At 37.8% G+C, this 26,969-nt stretch overlaps 1 protein-coding gene across 7 annotated transcripts in view; it reads left to right on the top strand.

Annotated features, from left to right (window-relative positions):
- MTUS1 (microtubule associated scaffold protein 1) overlaps nt 1–26,969 on the top strand; it is a 125,917-nt gene that overhangs the window by 45,707 nt on the left and 53,241 nt on the right. For 4 of the 7 annotated variants that reach the window (XM_038136099.1, XM_038136098.1, XM_038136097.1 and 1 more), the window contains 4 exons: nt 8,288–8,470; nt 12,203–12,334; nt 14,241–14,330; nt 15,584–15,631. In XM_038136099.1, the coding sequence (XP_037992027.1) occupies nt 8,288–8,470; nt 12,203–12,334; nt 14,241–14,330; nt 15,584–15,631 (453 nt within the window). Of the gene's footprint in view, nt 1–8,287; nt 8,471–8,510; nt 10,009–12,202; nt 12,335–13,825; nt 13,842–14,240; nt 14,331–15,583; nt 15,632–15,667; nt 26,956–26,969 lie in introns of those variants that run through there. The other 3 variants (XM_038136100.1, XM_038136107.1, XM_038136105.1) reach the window with 3 other exon arrangements.

Here is a 26,969-nt window from a genome sequence, read left to right as displayed (position 1 = left end):
GCCACAGGAAATTATTTAAACAGCATCAAATAGGAAACTAAATTATTTGCAGTAAATCTGAAAATGTATATGCCCACCAATGCCTTTTTTACCATCTTTTGTGGAGTACAAGCTACCTGAAATTATGTAAAGGAGAGAAGCTTTACCTGCGACTTCTGATATGCTATAACTTCATCTCCAGTTCTGCCTTAAAATTACACCATTACTTTGAGTTATTTCTCATTGTAAGAAACTTCACATTTGGATGTCTTAGCTCTGTCAAGATGCTTTCTATGTAATTGAAACTCTTTGGGAATCTGAAAGTATCAGTAATACTATTCCTCTGCTTACTGTTAAAAGATTTGCAGAAATAAAGGGACACCATGTAAATCATCTGTGTAACAAAAAATGTCTCTTGCTATCTGGTGGGGGTTTTTTTTTGACATTTCAGGTACCCTTTTGCCTCTGATTTAAGTCACTCATATTCCTTCAGCAGTGTAGCAACCCTGTGCTTTACTTCTAATTTCCATTAATCTAGTCCAGTGGTCACTCCCTTTTTCTCTTAAGGGTATTTTCATAGCATTTAACAAGACTACTGAAAGCCTGGATACAGAGAAGTTTTAAATTATGAATTCTGTGTTTCCTTAAAGATATTTTTGAACAAGTGAGACCTTTCCCTTATGACAAGTTGATCATACTGAAGGACTTTTCCTGTGTTCTGTGACTACCAGAAGCATGGGAAAAATAATTTCCCAAATGGTATAGAAAATGTGTATGCAGGTTTAGTGATACTTTGAAATACTGATTTTCTTTGTAGTTCATAATTGCTAAATTCCTGCAGCTGAATTTTGGCTTGATCTTACATTAAATGTGTGATTGAGAGAAGCTTCCATAGTGAAACAGAACAAGCAGTTACAGATTAAGACTCAGTTCGTAATTGAGTATTATTGCTGTTTATTGCAAAAGAAAGGCTTCTCAGATGGAAAATTCAAACCAAATGGTTTCAGTCAGTTTTCATACAGCTGGAGACATATATAAACTTGATAATTCAGGACTCCTTGGTGCAGCCTTTCACAATACTAGTGAAGCAGGACCAAAACAATTTAGTTCCACTAAGCATTCTCACAGTCCTTGAGTCTTTATTCTGACACTGAACTAGGAGACAACCCAAATATAGTTACTGAAAACAATTTTTCAGCTTGTATCACTCCTGTTATCTACCATGTGACTCTTTAAAGCTGGATTGGCATACTGCCAAGAGGAAACAAAATATTTTAAAAGACAAACATAACTTCCAGGTTCTCTGGATTGAAACAGTCATGACTTTACTCAAAATCCTAGAATAGACAGTCACTTGTAAATGTGTTTATACATTTTCTCATAAACAGGTCTGGAATGCAGCAGGGTCTACAAATAAAGATTAAAATTTCATTTCAGCCAGTCTCTTTATGCTTTTCTTTTACAGAGCAGCCAGCTTCTTTTATGGATCCTAAAAGCAGGTTCTTCATAAACTAGCTTACCCAAAATGATTATTTGTCCTTCTTAGTCCAGATTAGCGAGTTTCAGTCTTGTTTTTATTAATATATCTGTACTAATTAAAGCCTGTGTTAAAAGTGAACTTAAAACTTGCATGTTTCCCTTCAGAGGTATAGGAAGGAGGAAATTAATACATGGGTCTCCACAGAAAATAAGACCTGTATTCCATAGTATGACACAAAGCTTGTGTCATACTCCTCCTTCAGTCATCATAATCCAGACATCTCCTCTGCATAGTGATTCTGTATCTCGTAACCAGTTCTCTAAACTGGGGAAAAACTTACACGGTGTATCCAAAAGAACTTTTGTCCAGTTGATGAGTTTGTGAGAGTTCAGAAAACGGTGTTAATTGTGAGGGCCTGAGGGCCTTGCTGTTTTCTGTTTCTCCAGTCAGTTGAGTTGGACTTGCCTGGTAATGTTTCCAGTCTACTTCGCCCTTACTTCCTGGACATCCTCAACAGGAATGGTTTGCTGGAAGCTGCCTGGAGCAATATATTTACTTGTGCCGAGTACTGACTGTTAAATTCCTGCCCCACGTGTTGATCATTCAGCTACAAAATGGTTAATTCACAATTTGAAGCCAGAAAGGAGCCATAAAATGATGTAATCTTAATGTAGCTTTGTCAATTTGCTTTTAGCCTTGACTACATACACTATCAGAAAAGCGTACCATAACTTAGACATCTATTTTCTTTTGTTACTTCTCATTAACAAAGAACTCTTCCTGTGGGATAGGTTCAGCTTGTGTTTTTGCAAGCCTTTCATAGGGCTCATCAGAGAAATGTATTTTGGAATAAAATACTTCCTATTTAGCTTTGGAAGTCAAGTTGACCATGAGAAACAAGTAAAAGTGAAAGAGTTTTTGTTTTTGAGGTTGTATGGGATCTGTTGCTGTGAATGATTTCAAGGCAAGCTGGTTTATTTATCTCTGTATAATTTGGATGTGGTTCTCTGAGTTTTGAGGGAATAGGGGAGGAGAGGCAGGGGGAGTTGGAAATATTTGAGTTAATGTGTAATTCAGATAATACAGCTTTCAAAAGGGGGCATTTCATGATGTCAGCTTTGCTTAAGGTGCCATCAGTGACCATAGTTATGGAAATAAATTTTTCACATATGTTCCCAGACTTTTTACAGGCAATTTTGTGACTAGCCCCATTGAAGTTTTAGTATGTTGTACCTGTACCAAGAAGCGTGATCGTACTTGCAGAGACTGATTCTAGCAGTCAGCATATTGACGCTGTCAGAAATGTGAATATATCTATAAGAATATTCTCCTTTAGGAGAGAGGTGTGCACTACTTCCCTGCAGGGGAATTTCTTGGTGCCTAGTCATTTACTTGCAAGGACATGCTGGTGTGTCTTCAAGTAACTCTTTACCTGTACTGCTTGGTTCTGAATTCTCTCAGGGTAGGTGTAAAGGAGGAGGGAAGTATGCATAATTGTCTTCCAGAAGAAATTTGTGTTTGTTTTGCTGCAGCGAGCTTCCTCTTTCATTCAAGAAACACATTAAGTCCTACAACAGAAAACTTAAGATTTGTAGGAAACGTGAGTTTTAAAGCTGCAGTCTAAGTCAAATAAAATTCAGTGCCTAACATGAAGGGTGTGTGGTATGGAGAGCTGGGCAGTAATGAAAAGCATGATTGGATGAACCCCATCTACCAACCCGGTGGTTTTCTTTTCCTCAGTTTACCTTGCAGTACATTGATTTGACTTCTTGTGCCCAGTACTCCTAAACAGACTGAGCTTTGCCATAGCTGTATGAAAGCTAGTGGTTGGGATTGGATTGTTTAAGTTAGCATGCAGCCTACAAGAGTCTCCTGGCAAAACTGGAGTGGGGAAGCTTTGCCACTACTGTGCCTGCGAAGCTGGTGTAAAACTATCTGCTGTCCAGAGACAGGCTTTGCTTGCAGGGCTGCCCTAGTTCAGTCTTCAAAAGGAAAAACATAAGATGGACTAAATCCAGCAGGCACCATTATGAGCAGACAGGAGGTGAGAGAGCGGGTGTGAGCTCAGTCTTGAGGCCAGGGTAGAGAAGGGCTATTTCTAGGTGCTGGAGAGTTCATAATGCAAGGGCTTGAAAGGAAGATGAGGAAGGGAGAAGTTTCTGATTGTGGAAGGGTTTAACTGGGAGGAAATCTGCCACATTTCAAAACTGGACCCAGGGAGGGGCAAAAGTGAAATTGAACAGTTGGCATACATGAGATACTACTCTTTCTCTCTCTTACTCTTAACTGAAAACACCCCAAATCACTCTTCTGATGGTAGGATCATTTGAGGGAAGAAAAAGGGTTGTTTTGGTTGTTGGTAACTGCTTATAAATGCTCTGTAGTAGTGATGATCCATTCTCCAGTTTTAGTCCAAGAATGTTTAGCTGAGAGGGGAAGAACATGTGAACACCTACCTGCATGGCTGCTGACACCCTAGTTAGATTTTTGGCACTAGCTTAATGCTGGTTCCTTGCTACCTGTCTGAGGATTGTAGGGGAATGGGAAGAATGCTGACCAAGTCTGTATCAATGGAGAATTGAATTTTGCCTTAGTATATCAACTGTTCTCTGACCAGCTGTTACCTGCTAAAGAAGTAAATTTCTCTCCTATAAATATTTCAAGACCCAGGAATAACTTGAAATTCCCTGGTTTTGTCCATGTTTATGTTGAACATTTGAGCATTCATAGCAACATAATGTAACTGTGTCCTGCCTTTTTGGTAATTTAGTAATTTGTGACTTTAAAAGGGAGACATATTTAGGAAGACATTACCTTAGAGTTACAAAACACACTGTAACCAGTATTCCTTCCTTGAAGGAACAGTGATACATGTATAGCATAATAGATAGTATAGTTAATAATGCTGAGTGGCTAATCAGGCAAACTGGGCAGCTTGCAGCTGTCAGAAAACTGTTAGTATTGCTACTGCTTCACACTGTTTAAAATGGCAGCCATAGGCACTCTTACATGTATGTCAAGATCAGTCTGCTGGAAACAATACCAAAGTCCAGTTTTTTTTTCTGTTATTTACTTGCACTTATCAATAGATGCCAAAAAAGCATGTTTTCTTGGAGGTTTACTCCCAAGGTGCTTTATCAAGACCTTGTACTGTAGGCTTAAACAGGACTTTTTCACCAGTTAAGAAGTTTAGCATTTTTAAAACAGAGCTCTTTTGGATTTTTAAACTCATGGGGAAAATCAGAAATGCATTAAGCAAAAATCCAAAATTCAACATTTTCAAGAAGCTAGGTATTAAAGGGCTGAAACAACTATTAGTGTTAGCTTTAGATTTAAACAAAAGCAGCCACAGCAAACAGTATCCTTTAAAAAACTCCTTTTGCACTTAGTTTGCCCAAAATTTGTGTTTGGAAAAGGCTTCCAACCACTCATTTCCAGGTGTCGTGTAGCTCAGTGAATGCCAGTTGCTCAGTGTTCAGCTCTAGATGTAAAATGTGTTGATGTGTTTTGAAATGGTGGACATGAAATTTCAGAATTTGTGAATATGTATTTGGCTTGACAGTCTGCCTCATGTCAAAATTCTGTCATTGTGTGATTTTTTTAGGCTCCAGTGCTGTTTAAAGGAAGCCTTAAATTTCCTTGACAATAACCATCTATGATGGATTGATATGAAAGGGTGATTATTTGAGTAAGGATATGAAAGCTGACTTCAGAGCTTCTTGAAGAATGAGCTTTGTTCTTTGCTTATTTCCATCCCAATACAAGAGAGACTTTAACATAGTTTAAGTAATGTGGTTGGTGCATGGAGACTTTTTTTCTAAAGAATTGCCAACTCGTTCGTTCACTGTAGAGGAATGCAGTATTTCTGGTATCCCACTTCAGTGACTAGATTAAATAACTGATGAAAGCCTGTTACTTTGATGTTACTGCTTGTTGTGTTTATAATAATGGTTGACTAAATATCCTGCTTTTGTGCTCATTTCCAGTACTTTTGTTGGTATTCCATATCTTCCTGCTTCTGTCTTCAAAACCTTTGCATTTAATTCTGTGTAACTCCTTTCTTAGGGAATGGTACTTATGAAAAAACCTTCAAAACCATTAGTTGAAGTAATACCTAGAGTAGTTGCTTAATCATGTTTTGTCATGACTTTAATTCTCCCTCTAGTGGGGCTTTTGAAAAGTGTATTTGAGTGCTTGAGTAGTTACTAGTGGGGCTTTTGAAAAGTGTATTTGAGTGCTTGAGTAGTTACTTTAATAGAAGCATTATAGGAAAGTACCAAGCAGCAGAAAATCTAAGAGAAAAGGTCATCTGCTTAGAAAAGGTTTGACATGCTTTTGAAACTGGACATCCTAGAGATTGCTGTGCTCACTGGATGGGTTTGAGTTCAGAGCACTGTCACACTCCAGCCTCTGCAGAGAAGTTGGGATTGCTGCAGATCATGTATAGAGAACATGCTGTACTGGACAAGACTCAGATTTTAACCTGCTTCCTTTAACCACTCTTGAGTGAAAATCACTGTGAAGAAAACAGGATTTTGTTCCTGTATATTTTGGACTGGATGAATGAGTCCAGCACAATAGCAAGCAAACATATTACCTTCACCTTTAAGTAATCAAATGCAGCTGATAAAATGCATTTGTTCCTCTAGCTCCCTTTTGTAATGTAGAACTTTAACTCACTAAGTCATACAAACTTAACACACAGTGTTTGTACAGTGACGCTTTTTTCTGTTTGTTTTTTGGGGGAGTTGTTTGGGTTCGTACCTTGTTGTGCTGGGAGACTATTTACAAAAGGAATTCTAACTGGTTTGGATTCGTTATTTTCCTGGTATGTTGACCCATTAATGAAAAAAGAAATTAGAAAACATTGTGGGAAGTTTTATAAAGCTGTCAGGTTTGTTCTATGACATGCAAATGGGCCAGAAACTTTTTTGGTCAAACACATATATTTATTTCTGTTGCGTTGTCTGGAGTGTTGTTTCAGAGGTATTTTTAAAAAGTGTGAATTTGTGGTGTTCTCATAGCACAACAAAGCTTGTATGCTCTTTAGCATGTTCCATATGTTCAATTGTCCCTTTCAGTAACTTTCAAAAAATTCTAAAATATGGCTGATAATTTTGTCTCAGAGGTTTAATACCAGGCTACAGTAAAGCTATGTACAGAATCAGAGTTTTGCATAATAATGACAGGTAGTAAAAGTGCACCTATGAAGAGACATGTGATGCAAAGCTTGTTTAAATGCTCATTGAAGCTTGTGTGTTATATTCTGTGACCCAGTAATATGTAATATGCTATTGCAGGTTTAGTATGTATTATGAGGTTTCTCTTTTGTTTCTGAATTGATCTGAACTGAGGGAAATAGCTTGGACATACCTTCATTTATCAATCCTGTTCCTGATTTTGTCTACTTGATACAGGATGTTTTGAAACAAGTTATCTAATCCTGTCACACCACCTACTGTTGAAAAGCAGACATTGGGCATGTTTTTCATGTCTAAAATCTAATGCATTCCCCTTAATGTCATGATTTCCTGGGTTTGGTGCAAATTGCAGGTTTCTTGGTTGTTAGTATTTAGGAGTAGAAATCGTGTAGTAAAACTAGTGTTGCTTAAGATGAACTTACTAGCTAATTTTGTCATATTTCAGCAGTATTCTAGCTTAAGCAAAGTTTAAATGTTGTTTATAATGACAAGAATAAAGGGAAGGGTATTCCCTTTAAATAGAAATTTAATTGTTCTATGTCAAGTCTGAGACACTGTAGTTGCTTCTTTTTCCATTAAGACAAACTGTCGGACTTGAAAATGGCAGTGACGTAAGATATCAACATATTTTAGATAGTTTTTCTCATAATAAATAACAAAATATTTTCTAAAAAATATAAGTCTGTCTTCTCTGTTTTTGCACAAAAATGAAAACCTCTTATCCATATTCAGAAAGCTGATACTGAGATCTTGATACTGGGGCTGGCAGGATTAAACTCAGAGCTGGCAAGAGAAGTCTGTGTGTGTATAACTTCTCTGGGCCATTGAAATTTTAATCTGGATGCACACTTTTCAGGAAATAAACTAGGAGCTTAATTTGTCTAAACTCAGATTTTCTTGTGGAAAGTGTATTTGCTTTGTTAGTGATGCAAGAGTGAGCTCCTCCTACACCTATCTTTTGTGCAGGTGCTTTTCCTGTTTGGTTAACTTAGCTGTTGGGTGTTTGTATTCAACAAGCTCAAATGAAAACTGGACTTAATGCAAAAATGTTTCTGCACCAGCTGGCATTAAGAACTTGGTTTTGGAAGTGTTGTTAACTACTCAGAGCTACTCAGTTTTCAGGATATTTATTATATGAGTACAAAGAAATTTGATACTGTCATGCTGTCTTATTCCTTGAAAGGATATAATCTTTTAGAGTGTTCTGTCAAAGGGGAATGGGGTTGTGAATCTGTTTTGGGGAGGAACAAACAGAAGAATCCTTTCTTAGATTGTCTTTGAAATGGAGGTTATATTTTTGTGTGATAGCCTGTATAGCAAACCATAAAGTGAGGTAGGAAAATACAAAAAAAAAAAAAAGACTTTTTAAATATATGCAGATGTCTGCACTGAAGGCAAATCTTTTAAGCTCTTGAGTTGTTTCTAAGGCTTTAAGTCCTTGGAACTGTTTTTCTGCATTTACAGCATTTTTTACTGTGTCAATAGGAAGTAGATTAAGCCGTTTGTGGATTCTTACTATGTAAATATTTTTATTTGTAGGCATACATGTAAAAGAAGCAATCATTTAAGTTTCTTTCCTACTCCTTTTGTTCTTATTTCTCCCTCCTCTTTCCCCCCTAAATGACAGGTGTAGGATCTTTGCCAGGAGAGAGGCATTCCTCAGTGAAAAATTCTCCAGCCTCATGGACTAGCTTTGGTAAATCCCTTGCCAAATCCAAAGTGCCTGTCAAAAGATCAGTGCTTGAGAGAACACCTAGCCTCTCATCAGCCAGCAGTGCTCAGAGTGAGCAAAGTCTTTTCAGCACTAATTGTAAGTATCTGTGAGGGTTATGGGTTTTAACTGATTGATAGCCAACATCAACTGCTTGTTGGTAAAAATCCTCTTGGAAGGGAGTCCTGTCTGACACGTACCTGTGTTAATTCTGATTGTACTACTTATTAGTTCTAGGTCTTACTCTTTTTGCCTCTTTACTTAGAACTTTCCTTTCTGAGACATACTGTCTGAAAGAGCTTTGAGCCCTGGATTTTGGGTTGATGAGTAGAGATTTTGGTACAACTTTTCTTCCATCCTGAAACATGACATAATCAGTATGTCCTCTTAAGCTCCTAGTGTTTACATGTAGTGTAATATGTCTGAACAGAATGGTTTACTTGTCATAATATTTGGAACAGTGCATTACAGGTTTTCTGATGCTAAATGTTTTTTTGAACTGGTTTACAACTGCTTTTGGCATTTTAGGACAAAATATGTAGATCAAATCACAGGCACATAAGTGAAACTTGTTTTAAAAGGTGAATCTTTGTATGGGTAGACTTTTGTAATTTGTAAGGTAGCTGTAAACATTGATATATGACCTAACCAAATCAATATTGATTAAAATTAGTGAGAATAATTCCAGGACTTGATTTGTTTTGAAGTTCTACAGCAGTTCTTAGGACTTCTGAGGGGAAAAAATGTTAAGAAAATAACATACAGCTGACTATCAGACATATTAGTAATCCCAGCTATGCATATTTAAATGAGTACATTCAAATATTCTGCTACTATTGTATCACCTGTTATATATTGAAGACTGGGCAAAGGCCTTTTATTTGTGCCAGATGTCACTTAAATCTGTCTTCAATGGACTGAAAAAGAGGGCTGTGATTTAACACCCGTCTGTGGTTTATATATGCGCATATGCATGCACGCATAACAACATTTTCTCATATTCTTCTCCTCTGCCTCATACTGCCTTCATTAAACTAAACCTAACATTTCTCAAATGAATAAGAGTATATGTCATAAAATATGCATGTGCATCTTGCTCTGTAATGGGATCGGTTCTGATACTGTGACAGCCATGTTGACTTTTGCTGTTCAGGTTCAGGACACTGTCTGGAGTTGCTAAGCAGCTTTGTTCTCTTTTCGTTTTGCTCCCTCATGTAACAAAGGAAGGGGTCAGCGCTTCATAACAAAGGAGTGTATTCAGATTAAGTATCCAAACAGATGACTCCTTATTTAGCCTGATTTGCTAGCTGCTGTAATCTGTTTTGTCCACTGCCTTCAAGCTTACAATTTTTTCCACTCCGATTCACGAAGACCAAGCAAGAGCAATATGAGAGGTTGAACATGGCTGCAGTCTCATAGACTTTAAGCTTGCTTAGATCTTTTTTAAATGACTGTACCAGGAGGACTCCGCAGTTGCACAGAAACTAATTTTTCTCCTGTTATTTTCTTCAATTCTACACTAACACCACCGACTGACTCAGGAAGCCACTATGATATTACCTTACTGACATTGCTGGTAGTGGGGTCTTACAGCTTTTGTATTGTTCCTTTGTTAGCCACGTTTACTGGGAAGAGAAGTAGGTTGTATTCCTTTTATTTCTATTCTAAAGCATGTATTTTGTTTTGTGGAGGTTGATAAATATATGCAATGTTTTGATCTGCTGATTTTCTCTGATATTATTTTTCTTTAGGAAATTTTTGCACTTGATGAGAATTATTTATATCTAAAAGTAAGATTTTGTGAGTGTAATGACTTAAGATTACATGTAATTCTTATGTTAATGAAATTTTTATGACTATGAATTAAATTGGAAAGAACAAAGGAATTTTATTTGTGTTCTAATGCTAAGTACAGTGCTGTTCTTGTTTTTTATTCCTGCTTTTAGTCTACTATGTAATAATTTCAGAAAAAGAATTTGAAGCTAAAGTGTTTTTATTAGATTAGTGGGACACACAAAGATCAGAATGGGAGGCTTGTGCTCTGTGTGTCATGAAATGTATGAAAAACTACTGTGATCCTGTCAACAATATTAAATCAAAAAAGTGCTTGGCTTGTTTGGAGTTTGTCTTCTGTTAGCAGAGAAAAAAAATGGCAATAGAGCATTTCTGCTGCTTTGTCAGCTCAGCCCTTTGTTATGGGATGTCCTTGGATTGGTAATTCCATGTGGCAGCATTAGGGCTTGTTTTTTTTGGTTTTTTTTTTTGTTTTTTGTATAATGAGCACTTGAACTTTATGATTCTTTTCTCTAAAATGACTTCTTATTTGAGAAACTCAAAAAATCACAAAGTTTGAAATGCTGTTGTTACTAAAAGCATATTTTCTATGCAGTCAGTTTGAGCATTGAAAACCATTTTTTAACAGTAATCTCAGTTTTAGTGCTGAGGTGAAAATGCTATCTTTTGAGCATACAGAAATGTTTAACTCTGAGGTTAAGAAAAAAGATTCCAGAGTTTAATTGCATTAGAATAATTGTATATATAGTAAATAGTGTTTCAAAAGTAAAAAAGCTGATCCTAGCAGTTGACCTGCATCTGCATTTTTGTACAGACAATACTTCATTAAAATTCTTCTAATGAGTTGAGTTTTCAGATCTTTACGGGGTTGAGATCTGGGTTGAGATCACTTCATACCTGTCCATCTTTATTCAAAATTGCAGTAGCTGCTCCGAATTTGAATCCAAAAGTGATCAAACTCTGTAAACGTGGGAGGTTTTCGTGGGGTCATTTTGGTTTTTTTTTTTTGATTCCTGCACACTGCCTGGTTAGCTGACTCCGGAGTTTTTAATAGGACAGAACAGTTCCCTAGCTAGTCCTGCACCAGAAGGCTGCTTGCTACCATGGTGTGCTGCTGATTTAGAAGAGGAAGTAGCACACTAGTTTGCAGGCAATTGTTAGCTGCTTGCAGTGAACTCTGAGCAAACATCCTTAATTTAGTGATTTACAAGAAAAGTTAAGGACTGCTTCATGCCTTGTGCTTTACTAAAACAAATAGGTTTTAATTATATAATGTTGATCAGGGTCAGATTCCCACACAATAACTGTTGCTGATGTGTTATGCAAATTTTTTTGGCAAATATTTAGCTTTTGTGTTTTCAGAGAGGCTCCAACTAACTTCCTTTTTAAAAAAAAAAAGATTATGGCTTCAGTTGCATGTGTTTGTTAAAGGGAAATCCTCTTTCTGTGATAGAAAATATTTAGTGGCCAAAAGCATCTTTTTGAAGTAGTTAACTTACATGGTTTATGCTAGTCTATTTAAAGACAATAAAATCTTTTCATGAACAATATTAGACATGTAGTTCATACTACCTTTAAAGAAAACCAGTCTCATTAAAATGCTTATCTGAGGCACACCTGGTAATATATGACAAAACCTCCCCCTCCCCCACCCTGTTTTTTTCAATGACTAGAGAGAAAAGCAGTGCTGTGACAAACAATTCCACAATGACTTAATTTTTTCTTGTCTCTGGTTAATGCCACATGAATTCTTATTCTTTAACGTGTTAGTATACATCATTTTTTAGGGCCTAAAACAAAGTCTACTCAATCTGTACTTACTTTAGAAATATTTTCATGTATTTTCTGGACAACAGAAACAATGTTTCCCAAAATTTCAGGGTTTTTTTTTTTTTGAGGAAGAATTTCTGTTGTGACCATAAACTCAAACCTCTTTCAAGGTTGTTTAGTCTCTGGTAAAACTGACTTGTCCTATGATTTAATTTTCTCTAAACTATATATGCCTAGAGCAAATTCCTTTGTGATTCTCTTTTGCAGCTGCAAGTGCCACAGTCATCAGGAATGGAGAATGGCCTTCAAAACCAGCCTGCCAGAATGGCACTTCGGGGTCTGGTCCTTTGAAAGCACTACCAAGACCTAGATTGCACTCGTTGAGGTCAACTCCAAAAGGTATATGAGTCTGTTTGTAAATAGAGGAGGTAAAATCACATCAGTGCTGCTTCAAGTGTTGTAAGACTTCATAGGAAGGCTCAAATATTCTTTGTATTGCCATAATTGATGGAGGTATTTTAGGGAAATGAAGAACTCTGTGCCATGGTACAGGTCAGGTTTGCATGGTACATGGACTAAATGCACCTTGCTATATGGCAGGTGTCATTGCATGGGGTTTGTGTTGTTTAAAGAGTTCTTTTCCTTTGGAAAATTCAGGGCGCAGACTCTGTTACTGCTGGAAATGTGCAGTAGACACATAACAGACGTACCTGAATTTATCCTGATTGTATGGTTGTTCTTCTCTTTATGCAGACTTTGTATTATCTTCTCCCTTTTCAGGACCAAAACAGTCTTGGGGGATGGGGATATATTTTTGCATAAGATTTTGTTAGAATGTATCTTCTTCTGTAGATCAATGAGTTGTCCCATCTTTCAAAGGGAAGAGTCACAGAAACTTAGCTTTTCATGTTGCTTTTTCTCGATATTCTTCTTGGACTGAATTAGAAGCTTTAATGGAGACAAGACAATTAATTGTGTTTTATAACCTTGTGCTAAAAGAAACATTAAATCTACTTCTTGGCTTTGTTTTAAGTATTGTTCAGGTTCCTCTTTTGGTTTAAGCAAGGAACTCTTGATTGGCCAACAGTGCAACTTCCACTCAGGCCACAAACAGCAGTTGACAAGTCATTCTCTGACCAAAATTAAAGACATAATGGGAGCAGATAAATAAGCTTGCTGTGTCTCTTTCCTAAGTCCTAGCTTTAATCAGCTTGCTTCTGACCATCTTTGTGGTGAACTGGTTATTGTAATTGGATAAACCTAATTAAATGTTGTACTCCTGCATTAGACTTAAATTTTAAGCTGGTATCTGACATAATGGAAAATAAATAAGAGATGCCTGCCAAATGTCTTGCTGTAATGACATGCTTTAAAGGAGTAAACAGTGAAAAGAAACAGAATTTGCCACAAATTATAACTCACTTTGAAAGGAACATGAATCATATGGCTTTCTGACAAGCTGATGCTTTCTGTCGGGGTCCAGCACATACAACACAACCATGCATAACTCACCGTCTTCAGTGACCTGGTAGTGTGCCTTGAGCACCTGCAGGAGCAGTGTGGCCAAAGGAACCTGGTATTCCCCTTCAGATCAGTGTTATCTGGACTATGGTGTTGTGTTTTGAGTCCTTCCCAGACCAAGAGGGTTGTTTTGAAACTGGAATGATCCAGTGGAGACTTAAGAAGATAGGTGGGGTCTCTCCCGTGAGAAGAGGTTGAGGGAGTTGAGCCTGTGCAGTCAATAACTTGAAAAGGACAGCTATAAAGGTCATGCTGCCAAACTCTTCTCAGTAGCACCAGATCATGTAGCAATCAGAAATGCTTGTAACTTGTAGAGTGGGAGATGCATCCTTACCCAGTGGTGAACCACCCTTCCTGGAGGCTTGCAAGGCCCATCTAGACAAAAGTGTGGTCAGCTGATCTCGTCTTAATGGTGACCCTGCTCTGAATGGGAGTGATGATATCTGCCCTCTGGAGGTCTCTTTCAGCCAGTGTTTCCTTAGCTGCATTGTATTTGCTGCTGTTTTGAGACTTCAGTAACTTGATCTTAGTGCTAAAATTAAATCTTTACTAATGTTTTCTCCTGCTTAGAAGGCTTTTTAAATTATCTTTTTATTTCTTCCAAGGTGAGTTCTGGCAAAGCAGACTTAAGTTTAAATACAGCTTAAACATTCTAGGTTTCTCTTTTTGTGTTTGAATAGATTTGTGCATCTTGTACTTAATGTCAATATGTAAGATATGTCTTTAATTGCTTTAAAACTTTAAATAGTTCTACTTAAAAGTTCATCTAAGCTTTTACTTTTAGGACCCAAGACCAGGACTGCTTCTCTGAACCAGTGCACACCAAAATCATCTGGGCCTCTACACTTAGCAAGGAAAGTTGCTGAGACTAGAGGTAATCAGCTGTTGGGTAGTCAATTTTTCACTTTTTCTTGGATCTCTCTGGCTTGAGAAGGAGCAGCTGTGCTTTATGATTTCAGAAAAATTGGGATAGTTGACTCATTTTCTTTGCAGTTCGCCAAATTGGACACTGGCTCTGCAAGGTTCTGTTCCTTACGTATTTGCTTTAGGGACATTCATTGTCTACTGTCTGCTTGAAACTTGCATCCTATAAGGACTAAAAATAAAGGATAATTAATCTGTCTGTTAAATGGTGTTCTGTCACCTGCTTATAAGGTTGCATGCTTGCAAGACACAGTGTAGACTAGATTTTGCCAAGTTTTTGTTTAATTTAAGCAAGATTTTTGTGAGAGCATGCTGATCAGCTCTGGCTGTTGAGGATATTTACTTCACTTTGTTTCTGTATCAGATGTTTGCTTTAGTTTTACTTTTGAATTAAAATTAGTCCTTTCTGCCAGAGTGAATCAAAAGACCAGATACAAACCTTAGGGCAAGGTTTGTAAAACCAAATTTTCACTTTGGAGCAAAGCTCTACTTGCAAGGCTGAGGTGGGAGGAAACAAGTACAGTGGTGGTACAAAGCAGCTTGTTTCCTGAGGAAACCTGTGCCATAGGATCTACACTATTCCTAAAGCCTGCAGAAGGGTGTTGTGAGAAGACCTTTTAGGAACTTCTGCACATGACTTTTGCACTTACACTCAGCAGTCCAAAAGATTGCTTTCATTTAATATCCTTCAAAATAATTAAGTTTGTAGGTTAATTTTCACATAACTTTTAAGTAATACAGTAAGGGTGGGTTAACTTTCTCAGTCTCAGTGCTGTCATTTATATCTAACTTGATTGTTAGCACATTTGAGAATGTTAATTTATTGCTGCTCTATGTAAATAAAATAACAGTAGCATACAGAAGGAAAAAAATGCTGTAATAGCAGTATAGATGGTAGTTTTTTCATTGTCTGTGGTCCTCTTTGAATGAGTAGAGTGAAACAGTACTACCTGACTTAAATGAAATATAATAACCGGAATGGGATAATTGTAATTGGGAATGCATCCTCCATTTTCCAAACAGTTTCTTATAATGCTGAATCTTGCTGTAGATCATGCCATCAGCCATCAGAAGAAAGAAGCTGAAATTGCAAAGTCTGAGGAGCTTATTTGGGAAGAATCTTGAATCTTAAAAAAGCAGCCCTACTGCCCCTTACTGGCTTGAAGTATAATTTTTGTTTGCTTGTTTCTTCCCTTTCTGAAGGTAGTCCTGGAAGAAATGTACACCAAAGCCTGTCTTGTTTGGGTCCTGGTGAGTTTCCTGAGTGCATTTTATATTTTTTGTGGTACAACTCAAATTAAGTTTATACATTACATTAGTATGCTGGTTCTTTTGTGGGAAGAAGAGATGCACAATGGATAATTCTGTAAACTATCACTGACTCTAGTTTCACGGAATATGGAAAAAAGACTATTTTCCTGGGTTTTGTCTACTTCCTGTCTTCTGGCTACCCAGCTTAGGCTATACAGTCTGTTCTTTTCTTCTGTTTCCAGTGAAACCTAAGGAGGTTTAAACAGTATGCAAAAAAAAAAAAAAATAAAAAAGAAAAAGATATGAAATTTGGGTGTAATTTTTAGTTTTTAGCCAAAGTAGGTACTGAATGAACTTTTGTGTTGCAGCATTAAAAAAACCAAAACCAAGCAAGTAGAAGAATCCCACATAACCTTCCTTTTCTGGGATGTTCATTGTAGATCACCTGTTGGTGTGAACTGTCTTTGTGTGTCACTGTAGGTTACATTTGTGTAAGAAGTTGAAGTTATCAGAGCATGTTGATGTGTGTGTCTGCTCATGTGGCAGAGGGAGGAATCGCAGCTGATTAAGTGGCAGATGGCGTTTCAAAATCTGGCAGAGTTTTAAGGACTTCTTATTGGGTTTGTTTTTGGTGTTTGCGCCAGTCAGGACACCTGGTGCCAATTTCTATCTGCCAAGAGACTGAAAAGTCTTCAGATGATGCTTCTACTTGCAGCAGTTTCCAGGTCTTTTCAAGAGGGTTGGCAGTCTAAATTAGTTTCCCGAGAATCAGTGTGTATTTGTTGAATTAAAAGCTACTTGTAATTAATTGCTCATTGAAAAGCCCTTTTTGAAAGATACTGAAGATCACTGGAAGGCCCTGTGTCCCCTGAGTGAATAGCAGATGTCTTTCTGGAAGAGGTGCTGTAGCCAAGCAGATGTTGTAAATTTGAGCCTGAAATTACTGGCCAAATCAGTTCTGACCTATAACTCTGGTACTGTGGCAGTATTTTTTACATTTCCTGTAGTCATAACGTGCATTTAATGCTTTTGTCTTTTAATCTCTTGGGTGTCAAATATATTCATATTAATTGTGGCTGAGTACTTCGATATCTTCTGTTAAGAGTCAGGGTTTCTGTCAGACTTTGCCCAAAGTTCATTCTGTTTGCTGCTTTTAATGATATTTGGCTGAGCTAATGTTAGTTTAGGTAAAACCTGACACTGAATTTCAAAAGCTCAAACTTGGTCTATTGTATAATCATGTAGGGCATGATTCAGCCAGCAACATAATGTCTTGATCAGCTCAATTGAGGAAACTCCTAATAAGCAATAAAATCCATGTCTGGACTAGAAACTAGAAAAGTAAATTTCTCTTACGCTTGCTTACAGTAGTCTCAAAATATAACTTTATTTCCCCCAAAATTCAGTGTGCACATTCTCTCTACTTTTGAGAAAAGTAGTGTTCTCTCCCCTTTTTACTGGTTTTTTAGACTTTTGTTTATGGTTCATCTTTTCTGACCTAAAAAAGAGTTTAGCTACCTAACTTTGAAGTGTTGGATTTGAAAAACACAGCCATAAACTCCAAGTTGACTGTAATATTTAGCAATATTTTAATAAATGCTCTTTACTCATACTTTTGCCAATAAAAAGGCTGTATTTCAGTGTTTGTTTTAACAGACCTGAACTCCGTACTATACTGAGTCAGCTTCCAAAACTGGAGATGTTAGACATTCAACTTAATACCTTTCTAATTTGTACAGAGAATTAGTATAATATCACATTTATGAATGCAGAGCTGTCTGGTGGAGTATTTTGCACTTTTAAGAAGTCTTTTTCCATCCTTACAGTTGCAGATAGTTCTTACAGAATAAAAATACTGTGTGACTGCTTGGATATTCTGCAGTACAATGTCTTACATTTTAAGAAAAGACAAATGATCTTTTTTGAAATGAACTGAAATAATGCCAGCCAGTACCATGTAGACTGAGGCCCACTATCTTCTTTTTTTTTTTTTTTTTTTTCTTTTGGCTTTGATATTATAGTGAAGCTTTGTTCTAATGACTGCAGCTAGTATAAAGCTTTTGTTCTTTTATTTCAGTGCCATTCATTTCAGTTAAGTCTACAGTTTTTAGCCTTATCCAGTCAGAAGTTCCAACCTCACTTCTATTTCCTGCTCATGTGCCCAGGACTAATTTGTTACCGCAGAACTCTGATTAACTCTTAATTAAGAGTTAAAATATTAACTCGTAATATCAGAACTCTGATATTAAGATATTAACTAAGTGTCTAGCTCAGTTGTTCATGCTGCCTTTCACATTTCTTCAAGGATGAAAAAACTTCTGTTCCCTTAATGTTGGTGCTGTTTCTCCATTTTCCATTCATTTACAGCAATGATGCACAGCCAGAATCTGCTTGATGGAGCAAGCCACAACATACTGTTAGTGTGCCTGTAAAACTGGGCAGACTTGCCTATTTGCAGCTGTTTGTTTCTCGTTTGTGGTAAAACATTCACAGGGTTTCTTTTTCTGAATTCTGTATTTTTCATGGGTGATGTTTAGTGCATCAGATAAATTCTACAAGTTCTGTGGTGTATTTCTTCAGCACTGGCTTTAAAGCTAAGGCAGAATTAAGTTCTTGGGAATGTTTAATTATACTTCTTAACTTGCTAACTTCAGGTAAAGATGTTTATATGCACTTACTGTAATGTCTTGATGTAAATATGAATAAAAATGTTGCCTCTTATGAGATGGAATTTTGAACTATATGCAAAACTGCCTCTAAAAAACTGCTATTTCCTTTTTACTTCAACTTCCCTGTAAAAAAAGCCGTCTGTGTCTAATCCCTCTGTAGTATATTACAGTGCAGTGTGTGTGGATGCACTGGGTATTCACATCTCAGGTCTCTCTAACTGGCCAAACATTGAGTTACAGCACAGTAATCTCTGAACCCACGTAAGCCAAGCAAAAGCAAATATCCTGTTTGGCAGTTCCAAAGGTAAAGCAGTCACTTGGGGAATAAAGCATGTGAATATTTGGCTTATCCTGTTTTTCCATGACCCTGAAAGGTGGTGTATTACAGGTAATAAGATAGACTTACATGTGCAGCATAAGACCATTGTCAGGACAACAGCACGGACAACTGATGGATACACCTGTAAAGTATTATTCAGTATGAACAGTGTGATTTATGTTGTATCTTTTAGCACTGTGATGGAGTATGCAGCATAGAATTTGTTACTAAAGGCTGTAGAAGCCACAAAAACCAAAGCAGCTTTATCAAAAAATGGTGCATGCTCCACCACGGTGTTCTGTTTTCTTACTCTCTTAAAGAAAGGATGTTTGTTCTAGTTCAACCGTTTGTGAGAAAATATAACACTGAGAAAGGGAAGAAATTAAGTCAGGGGGCTTATTGCAAAAGTGAGTAATAGTGCTGACCAAGCTCAAATGGAAGAATAATGTATAAATATAACAGTCTAAGAAGCTGTCCCTTGGAACAGGTTGTTAAAGTTGTGGGGTCTGGCTCTTCGCTCAAACCCTAATACTGGGATAAGATGCTTTTGCTAACAAAATACTCTGGTTCAGACAAAAGTTGAGGGCATACTTTAAGGTTCAGTTTACACCCCTTTCTTCTATTCTCCTAGTCATCCCTGTTGAAACTTGAGAGGAAACAGTTCTTATGTTGTAGATTGTTTGATAGAATAGGTTACTCTCAAAATACTTGTACTTTCCATGTCTGAAAAACAAGGATTAATGTTTATCACACTCTGATTTTGCTTTGACAACAACAAACAAGACTTAATGTTTTAAAATTATATGTTATACTGTATCAAAAAATCTATTTTTCTTAAAAATTGGGAAGACTATTCTGAGATGTGATGCACATTGTTATGAGTGCCAAATACCTAGGTCTTCAGTTGTCTGTGGCATTGAGCAATGTATGGCGAATTATCCCAACTGATGAGGAGTATCTGCTCAAGTAGCTCATTAGGGCACTGTTTCTCCTTTTATATCTGATTAGAGGATCTTCAGGGGTTCATTATTGATTGGGGAGTGGTGTGTATTTGCTTGTAAGAGTTTTTGCAAGTGTAGAAGACACTGTGCAGGCAGTGGTGTTGCTTAGAGACTTGAAAAGGCCTTGATATATATGTGAACATGCATGCCCTGGCAGCCAAGAGGTGCAGGTCTTCGACATTGCAGAAGTGAAACTTCTGACTAGCTCTAACTGGGAATTTCAATATAGATTAATTGGATAGACTGGATTCTCAGTCTCTGGTGTTAAGAGCTTCAGCATTTGTAAATAAGTTGGGTTCATCAGTTTTTCTGTCTCTATCCCTATCTCCACAAGAAAAGCCAGGAAATCCTGCAGAAGAACTTGGGACAGTTTTGCATGTTCTGGGGCAACCAGATTAGTGCAAGATTAGAGTCTGTATTCATTTAATACAGTTAATGTTTTACACACTGGAAATGCTAGCAGTTGAACAATGTGAATTAATATTTTCACTTTATCCCTTGAAAAGCAACAGATACCAGGCTTAAACATTTTTTGCAGATATTTTACCATAGCTGGACAATTTTGTTGCCTTTCTAGCTGCAATAAAAAGCTGGCTATAGTCTTTTTTAGATTTTTTTTTCATTATGTGAACTATGAGGACTATCTGAATGACTCAATTGTCTTGTGATCTAACCTTAGAATACCTTCAGGCTAATGCTCTTACAAACAGACAGCAAAGCTAAGTAGAGTAGTTACTGCATGTGAACTAGTTATGAAAGCTGGCATTTGTTTTGCTATTTCTACATAAATAAATGCATATAATCTAAATGTATGAATTGGAATTTGTTAATAATTGTATTCATTTGGGCCATATAATGGCATTTGTTTTGAAGAGTTAAGGGAATGTCTACAAACCTGAACTAATCTTTGAAACACAATAGCTGTTGCCTTCTTGGTGAGATTTTTACACTGTTACTAAATAAAGTATAGTACAACAGCTGGATCTAAGGATTTAATTTCTTGGGTGAGAACTAGAATGCTCCGGAAGTCTTCAAAGTGGAATGGCTGGTGTTGATATTCAGGGAACGCCACTCTAAACTCTGAAGTAATCTGTTTTGAGTGGGTTTTTTTGGTTTGATTGTTTGTACTTAAACAACTGGTGTTTTCCTGATGTAGTATGTTTGTTAGAATAGGCAATAGGATGCAAAAAAACCAGAGGTACATGACAGCACCATCTTAACATATTCCAGATTTAGTCCCTTCAGCTAAGTCTATCAGTGTATTTGCATTTATGTTCCTTGTGTTCTTCTAAAACTTGATCTTCCGAAAGTTAACCATTTGGGAAGGTTGTCTGTTGTTCTGTGCTAACAATCAGCACTATTCCCTGTGGTATTTCCCTGTGCCTTCAACAGATATTTTTACAAAAAACATGGAATTCCAAAACCTCAAGGCTTGCTATGGAGTAACATATGAGCCATCTAATTCAAATGGTAGTAGTATTGTGTAGGCAGTTTGTCAGATTGATGGACTGAAAATGTTTGGATTATATTTAAAATTTCAGGAAGGAGAACTTGGTAGGGGTTTTATCAGTTTTGCTGTCGTGACAGATGATCATTCATTTTGTAGCCCAACCAAAATGATTTTCACACTACAAGATCTGTTTCTTCTGTTAATGCTTTTAAGTAAGGACCTGTTTTCTGGATTACAGGTTAGATATTTCAGAGTTCTTTGTTATTATTTAGTTCCAAACTTTTGTGAGAACCTTGCTCTCCAGCTTCACACATCCATACTCCATAGAAGTAGTGATGCAGAAGTATGCAGGCTTTCTACAGCAGGAATGTTTGTAGTTTATTTCTGTAGTATTTATTCTGTTGTGGGGAGGAATGTCTGTGATTCTCTCCCCCGGTATTTATTTTGATGTTTCACAAAAACAAGCCGCACAGGAGAGCAGCACAGAGCTTTGGTTTTCTCACACTTGTCTAAATATTGGATAGGCCAGCCTCTGTGTGAGTAGAGAGGGCAGCTGAAAGGGATATCTACAGACTGCATCAGCTCAGTCCAGGTGATAGAGAAAATTCCCATGTTGGGAGCTGGAGTTCCTTGGATGCTGTTAGGGGCTTAGGTGGACATGATACTTGAAAAATCATTGAGCTGTCGCAGAAATGTGAAACTCATGGCCTTGTGTCAAAGATGGTTAAACAACTTGTACATCTGCCTTTTTTTTTTTTTTTTGCATGTCTGGGCTAAGGGAGAGTGTACAAAGCCCACACAAGTAGGCAAAAGACAGTGAGTTATCTTGAGTGTGCTTTATGCTTTCCAGATAAACCATTATCATGTCTTAGGGCATCTACTTGCTGAATTGACTTCATTTACGATACTGCTCTTTCTTAGAGGCTCTCTGGGTATTGTTGTGCGGCCATGGATGTAATACATGTGCATGGGGAATATAAATCAGCATTGTGTAAATAAATAATAGATCTGTAGGCTATGGGTCTGGTTGAAGCATTTATTTTTCCTCTCCTGCTTGAGGTTTGAGCTCACAAGAACTTGAGCATACACCTACCCTGTTTCTGAATGGCAGCAAAGAGGTGGTTGTGAGTCTTTTTCACATCTGGCCAGATCACAGAAGCTTCAAATTTTAGGGCATTTTACTCTAACATTAGTGATATTTTACAGTGTTGTAGTGCAGTAGTTCTGAAGGATTTTGACTGAGAAAGTCTAACCAAAATGACGTTTTGAAAGGGACATCCTGCAAATGCACTTCCCTTAAATCAGAAGTTAAAAATGAAATTATTCTTGCAGTGTTTGGTGGCTATTCTCAATTATAAAAGAGTGAAGGTAATGTAAATACCACATGTGGGAGACACAGATCAGCCTGATTCCTGTATTAGTTTGCCTGGGAATCCACTGCAGCATCACCTTCAGTTTGACAGGCTGCTGAATTTATAATGATTAAAAGCTTCTGTGTACAGAAAGAAGAAACATAAATTATTTAGGATTTTAGTTCCTGCTCTGAGGAAAGAAGATGTTTCCTTTTTTCTTCAGGAGAGGATTTGAGCTTAAAATTAGTCCTGAAGCTGCAGTTTGCATTCATTGTGGCAGCAGGTACTGTTGCCTACAGGACGATTAGCTTTTCAAAGTGTTTTAAGTGGAGCACTGGCTAGAGCAAGGAGATCACAGGAAAGTGGAGAGGGAGCAGTCATTTTCCAGAAATAAAAATGAGGACACAGATGACCCTTTGGCTCTTAGTAGGTTCCTGCGTTTTGCATCTCTCTTTGCATAAGCAATTACCCTTCAGTTCTTCCTGAAATAAAGCATGCCAGTAAAATCCATCTGCTCTGCACTGCTCTTGCTGTCTTGTGACATGGAGCCAAGTGTCCTTTACATGGACTTCTTGGATCTAAATATCTAGCTCCTGATTTAGGCCTTTATACAGTGAGACACTTAACTGTGTTCCAATGGCATTTTTAGAGATTGTTGGTTGAGGAGAGGGGGAAAGGGACAGCAAAAATGCAGACACTCTGGATTTGGCCTCATGAAGCTGAACTGAGAGCCTATACATGCCAGTGCACTTTGCTCCTTTTTTTTTTCATATTGCTAATGTTCCCAGGAGTGGCAGATATGCTAAATCTACTGGGGTTAAAATAGGTCTGGTCCCTCCATCAATCTGATGGTGTCATCAGGTGCTGATGCATTTAGCAACCCAGACTGAATTACACGGTCATAACAGGATAGAGCCTCTTTGTCCATGTTAATTGCAAGTTCTGCCCTTGGAGTCAGAGGGAAGCCAGCAGTAAGATGCTAGTAAATAAAATCTGTCTTGTCCTTTTGTCCTTTGTATATTGCTTCCTATTTTATTCTGCTCTTTTCTGGTGCTGTTTTCTGTCACCCTTCTCTAATGTCAAGAAAGAGACCTGTCTGTGATCCTCATGTTATGCATGAAATGTAGACAGTGCATGCTCCTGGCGTGCTCTGTTAAGATCCGATGGATTACGCCCAGGCTTTGTAGTCTGGCAGCACGAGGCCCCAGATGACTATCGTGGGAGTGCAGACAGGAGTGGAAGGTGCTGTTTTCCTGAGCCAAGGAAACCATGCTAGCACATGCATGGCCACCGCAGTGGGGCTGTACTGTGGTGTGACACTGAGCTCTGGAAAGATTACTGGAGGAACCTCTCTGCAAGTTGAGTCTTGCCTGGGAGCTGTTCAGACTGGCATGGGCAGTCCCCTTGCTGGCTGCTGTCAGAGTGCTCTGAGCGCTGGGTACTAGATGGCACTAGATGAGACATGCATCCATTGCTCTTTATTCGTGCTGTCACGTCTGCTTCTGAATAACACAGACTTGTTTCAGGTTTCTGGGGTTTAATAGAATTAAAACTCTAGAGGCTGGAAAGGCATTTTTGTCAAATTAGAAGGTTTTTTACAAATAATATGATGTATCTGTTTCTTCGTGGCCTATTTTCATCCAAACAAAGAGCAGGAAAGAAGAGGCAGTAAAAGTATTATTTGTGTACCTTGGTAAAAGTAGTTTTGGTCTTTCCTAAAACGATTTTGATGTTCATATAGAGGTTTGGTCTGCTCGTATTTTGTATGGTGATTCATTCTTTCTGCAGTTTCCAAACTGGTTCATTACATCATGTTTTTCCTATAGAGATTCTTTGTTCTAGCTTCTATTCCTAGGAGGTTTCAGCAGGGTGTTCCTTCTTCTCTGGTTTTACAGCCAATGAGGAGTTCTTTACCTTTCTCCTAAGCACTGATGCAAGGATGGGGAGAAGTGGTGGGTTGTTTTTTGGATGTGTTTTGTTGGTTTGCAGTGGTTTTGGTTTTTTTGTTGGGTTTTTTTTTTTAGCCTGATTGGATTGTTTCCACCTTTTTGAGAGCATCAGATTGGGAAGGTGAGAAAATATTTACTACATAGGGCAGCTTCTCCCTTGGAGGAATGTGGGAACAGGAGGGAAATAAAGGGGAGTTCTTCTGGGGGTGCCCTGGCAAAAGGGTAAAACTTGGTGTGGCTGAGTGCTAAATGATGTTTGAAAACTGGCTTTATGCCCAGTAAAAATCTCAAAATGCCTTAATTAAGAAAGGATTTGACAATAATGATCTAATATATGATGAGATGTGCTAATGAAACTGTGCATGTGTGAATACACAAGTCTACTGAACTGTGCTGTAACAAGCCTTCTGGTTTACTGCTCAGTGTGGTTTTCAAGCATCATAATAATGCAGCTCAGAAAAGGGAAATGTCTTTGATAATAGTATTGGATTAGGAAAGAGTCTGGAACTGCAGGCTGTTGGAAAGATAGATGAACACACATTGCTTGTGCCAAAGCTCTTCAGACTAGAAGGAATAGATGAGGTTTTATAGCAGTAATGACATGCATGCCCTGCTGTGTGTAGAGGCTGCCCTGGGAACCAAACAAAAAAACCTAATTTACTGTCTTTGTACTTATTTTGAATGGTTTTGTGTGGACTGAAGATGTATTATAGTACTTCAGAGTTGATGCTTCATCAGTGTGCTGGGAAATAAATATTTTGGTACCTGCTTTGAAAACATGCTGGTGTATTCTCACACAGTCTGCTGTGGAGGTTGCCTTGATGGGTCTGTCTCGGTGCTGTGCTGCAGCTTTTCTGCTCTACATACAGTGAGCATCTGCTTCACTATCACTGTACTGGGCTCTGCGTGATCTCAGAGATATCCAGATACAGCAACAACATGCTATTTTTAGTTCTAGCTGATGTGGAAAATAAGCTCTATGAACTTAAAGTCCATCTTGAGCAAGTAAGACATGCTATTAAAATATGAAAGTTAGATTTGTGGAGATAATGAGAGGACAGGTAAGGCACTGCTGAAATGAGACCTGTCACTGTGATATTTGATTTGGCTTATACCTGCTGCAGGGTAAATTGAGTTAATTGTTTCTGGAAGTGGAAAAACTGTTTAAAGCTACGGATTGGCTGGGGTTTGCTGAAATGTTAGTAGTACAGAAAAGTACCTAATTTTGTTGTCTCTGAAGAGTAACAAAGTCTCTGCAGGCCAGCTCTTCAAACAATGCCAAAGAAGTATGAACTGCCACTGTCTTGTCTCCAGCACTGGCTGAGAGTACTTGGGTGGTCCCTGCTGCAGTGGCTGCCTGGTGAGGCAGCTGCTGACCTCAGGAAAAGTAGTGAAATGTTTCTTTTTGTGCAGGAAGGTGGCCAGTGCATGTATGTCTAGTCATGGTCACAGGTAAAAAACGTGACATTTTCTAATCTGTAAAACAGTTACTCTTTTATTTTCTAAATTTATTTTTAATTTAATTTTTGCTAATGTCAGTGGACTTCAACAAAGTACATGCTAAACTTTGCAGCTCGTTAAATAGTCAGAGAACACTTTTTATATGAGGACTAATCAAATATGAGAAGAACATCTATTTTGTAAGAATTCCTCCAACACTGCTTATTTGCCTCAGTGTTTGGGTGCCTTCAAAACCCAGCTGGCAGAGAACTGTTTTAATGTGAATTAATGCCCGAGTCCTTCTCCTCTGATGATAAATGGAAGCATCTGCAGTGTTGAGCTGCCAAGCTAAGCAGAATTTCTTTTAAGCAGCTCTCAAATACTGAATTGTTCTTAGAGAATAGATGTGTCTTTGGATTTGTTAGTACTTTAAATGTGGACATAATATTTGATTGAAATAAACAGTTTTAAAAAGTGCACCCTGAAAAGATTTTTGGAGGGCGAAGCTGAACTATGCCTCCAGGAATATTCAAATAATGTTCCTTACAGTTTCCAAAGAAAAACTACATGGACTGTGACATTGCCAGATGATATATTCAGCTGGTGAGACCACCCACTTCCTCCTCCTCCCTCCTCATCCTCCTCCTCCCATTTCTCCTTTTCCAGTTCCCAGCCCACGGAGTCCCATAGCAGATTGAGCATCGGTACTGTGATGCAATTCAGAGGCTGTTGGTTTTCGAAATCACTAAGTCGGTTTTATTCTGAGGACAAGCTTTGTTTTCAGAACATCTGGTGAGGAGAAGCTGCCAGCAGCATTTACATTGTGGATATCTGCTTCTACTGATTTTTTGCTTGTCTGTGCATAAGAAGTAACAGCAGAGGAATGGAGACCTGATTATTTCTTCAAGCCTGTTTTCTTTAGCAAGAATTGCTCACTTCTGCCAGTAGTGATTTTAAAACAGAGTATGTGACTGTTCATGGAGGCTATTTCTTGCTTGTTTGTCTTCCAATTGCACTGAAGACATGTTATGGTCCCCGAAATTTTCCTTATCCAACATGCGCATAAGGCTGACAGCAAAGGGATTGCTTCGAAACATTCGTCTGCCTTCTGGCTACAAGAAAAGCACTGTTATATTTCACACAGGTTTGTGTATTTTT

The sequence above is a fragment of the Motacilla alba genome, chromosome 4 (assembly GCF_015832195.1).
Source record: "Motacilla alba alba isolate MOTALB_02 chromosome 4, Motacilla_alba_V1.0_pri, whole genome shotgun sequence".
NCBI classification, from domain to species: Eukaryota; Metazoa; Chordata; class Aves; order Passeriformes; family Motacillidae; genus Motacilla; species Motacilla alba.
This window is presented reverse-complemented; position numbering and strand designations above follow the sequence as displayed.